We start from the raw sequence: 2194 nt of genomic DNA, 5'->3' as shown, positions 1-2194 counted from the left end.
CCTCCGCCACCGCCGCCACCCCGCCGCTGCCACCAGCTCCCGGGCACCATGCGAGCCGCCCCAAGCCTCCGCGGCTGCGTCTGCCTGCTGCTCGCCCCGATCCTAGACCTGGCGCGCGGTGAGTGCCGACCAGAGCCCGGAGGGGACCGGCGCGGACGCGGGCCGCTGGGGAGCGCGGGTCGGGGTCGCTCCGGAGCTGCGCGGGGCGTGGAGGGGCTTCGGGCCGGAGCGGTCTCTCTGGGGCCGGCTGGCTTAGCTAGGAAGGGAAGGAGACGTCTCTTTTGGAGAGAGCGCGCGCGTCTGTGTGTGTGTGTGTGTGTGTGTGTGTGTGTGTGTGTGTGTCCCCAGCAGTGTGTGGAGGAGCGTGTGCCTTTGTTACGTCTGTGTCCGGGCTCGAGCTGTGTGTGAGGGTGCGGGCGTGTATTCGGAGCTGTGTGTGTGTGTGTGTGTGTGTGTGTGTGTGTGTGTGTAGGTGTGGGAGTGAGCAAGTGTCTGGAGGTGTTGGGGTGTCTGTGTCACTAACACGGCTGCTGCTTTGAGAAGGGGTGTGGGATCGAGTGTTTGGGGGTGTAGCGTGTGAAGTGTGTGAGCTCGTGCAGTTGCATGTGTTAAGGGATGGGTGAGGTGTGGCGTTTCACGCATGTCCCCAAGTGTGCGGGTCTCTTGAGGGGGTGTGACAGCGGACGACTGTTTCCGTGGGGATGGGAGTGCGCGTGTGCATAGGAGGTGAAAATGTGACACTTGGGCCCCCCCCCCACCGGGAGTGTTGCGGTTCTGAGCTCCTGTGGAGGTGCAGGCGCGTGGGGCGTTGTGTTGCTTCGTGTGCTTCGAGTGTGTGTTGGCGCTGTTGCATAGGGTTCCTACATGGAGGGAGATGCGGACCTTAGGGGACTGAGGACAGGTCGGCAGCTGTATGAGTCCTGTCCTGACTGGGTCCCTAGCTAGGCTGGGCTGCCACTTGGAGGTGGGAGCTGAGCTGGGCGTCCCCAGAGCTTGCGAGTGAGCCCTGGTTTCGCAGTTCCAGGGTTCGCTTTCAGTAGGTCGGTGTCCCAGTCCGGCGCCGCCGCCTGGTGGGTGTTCTACAATGTCTGCCAGAATCGGGGGGACCCTGACGTCTTTCAGACAGAGATCTGAGAGCAGAGCTGGGGTGAGTGAGTGGTGAGTGAGGCAGGTCAAGGCTGAGCTTCGGGCGCCGAGCGGAGAGGAAATGGTACACTCGCCTAGTGCCAGCCATGGGTGCCCAGAGCCAGCCCAGCTGGAGACAGAGCCTGGCTCCGCAGCAGAGGGGGAGAGGGGCACGCCAGTGCCAAAAAGTAGCCATTGTGACCATAGGCCTTGAGCCCATGTCCCCAGCCGTCCCCATGCTGCCAGTGGATTCAGCTCTGTCCTCTGACACAGGCCTTGCCCCTTCGGAAGCTGCCTTTGTAGGCTCTGAAAGTGTGTTCCCTGAAGGAGTGACCCCGGCAATAACCCTACACGCCCCCCACCCCACCCCACTCCCAGCGTCCCAGAAGAGCATTGTGTCTGTAGTGGGAGACCTGCAGAATTTGAACTTGAGAGGGGCTTCTGTTGGGGGGAGGGGCTGGGGTAGCCCCGAAGTAAGGAAGGGGAGCCTTGCCCCCATGGTCCCCTGCCCCTGGAGAGAGAGACTTTGGAAAGTGGATGCAAACCTACCCCAACTTTGGGAAGAGGGCTCCCCCACCCGGATGCCTCTGGAGGGAAAGAACATATGGAGAGTGGGGGATTCCCGGATCTAGGGGGGTGCCGAGGCTCAGAGCCCTCTCCTGGACTCGGCAGGGAGCGGGGATGGGGGACTGGGCCTGGAGACCAGCACCCTTCTTCCCGGAATGCGCAGAACTGAGAAACACGGCCTGCAGGAGAAGGGCTTGGGTGGGAAACCCCGGCGCCGTCCGCACCCCAGGCTGCGACGAGCTGCCTCTGGAACCGCGGGCCGCAAAGCGCTGACCCGGCGTCCGGGCGCCGCTGCTCGCTCTGCAGGCTGCAGGAGGCGGCGGCGCGGGCGCGGGGGGCGAGCGCATCTGGACTCGCGGAGCTGGCGCGGCCTCTGGCTCCGTGGCTCCGGCGGGAGAAGGGAGCCGCCAGCCATCTCGGACGCGAAAGTTTCCTAGCCTAGGGCGCGGACGGGGTTCCCGGGCCCTCTCTGGCCTGCAGAGACGCAAGCGCAGTGGGAGTG

General features: G+C 64.5%; 1 protein-coding gene across 2 annotated transcripts in view; it reads left to right on the top strand.

Annotated features, from left to right (window-relative positions):
* The first annotated feature begins 6 nt into the window (after positions 1 to 6).
* Positions 7 to 2194, top strand: part of IGSF21 (immunoglobin superfamily member 21) — a 300787-nt gene continuing 298599 nt past the window's right edge. For both annotated transcript variants that reach the window (XM_045299076.1, XM_004705151.2), the window contains exon 1: positions 7 to 118. In XM_045299076.1, the coding sequence (XP_045155011.1) occupies positions 49 to 118 (70 nt within the window). In that variant the 5' untranslated portion in view covers positions 7 to 48. The remainder of the gene's footprint in view (positions 119 to 2194) is intronic.

This window comes from Echinops telfairi, unplaced genomic scaffold, assembly GCF_000313985.2.
Source record: "Echinops telfairi isolate 266 unplaced genomic scaffold, ASM31398v2 ScPeMD7_7457;HRSCAF=8495, whole genome shotgun sequence".
Lineage (NCBI taxonomy): Eukaryota > Metazoa > Chordata > Mammalia > Afrosoricida > Tenrecidae > Echinops > Echinops telfairi.
This window is presented reverse-complemented; position numbering and strand designations above follow the sequence as displayed.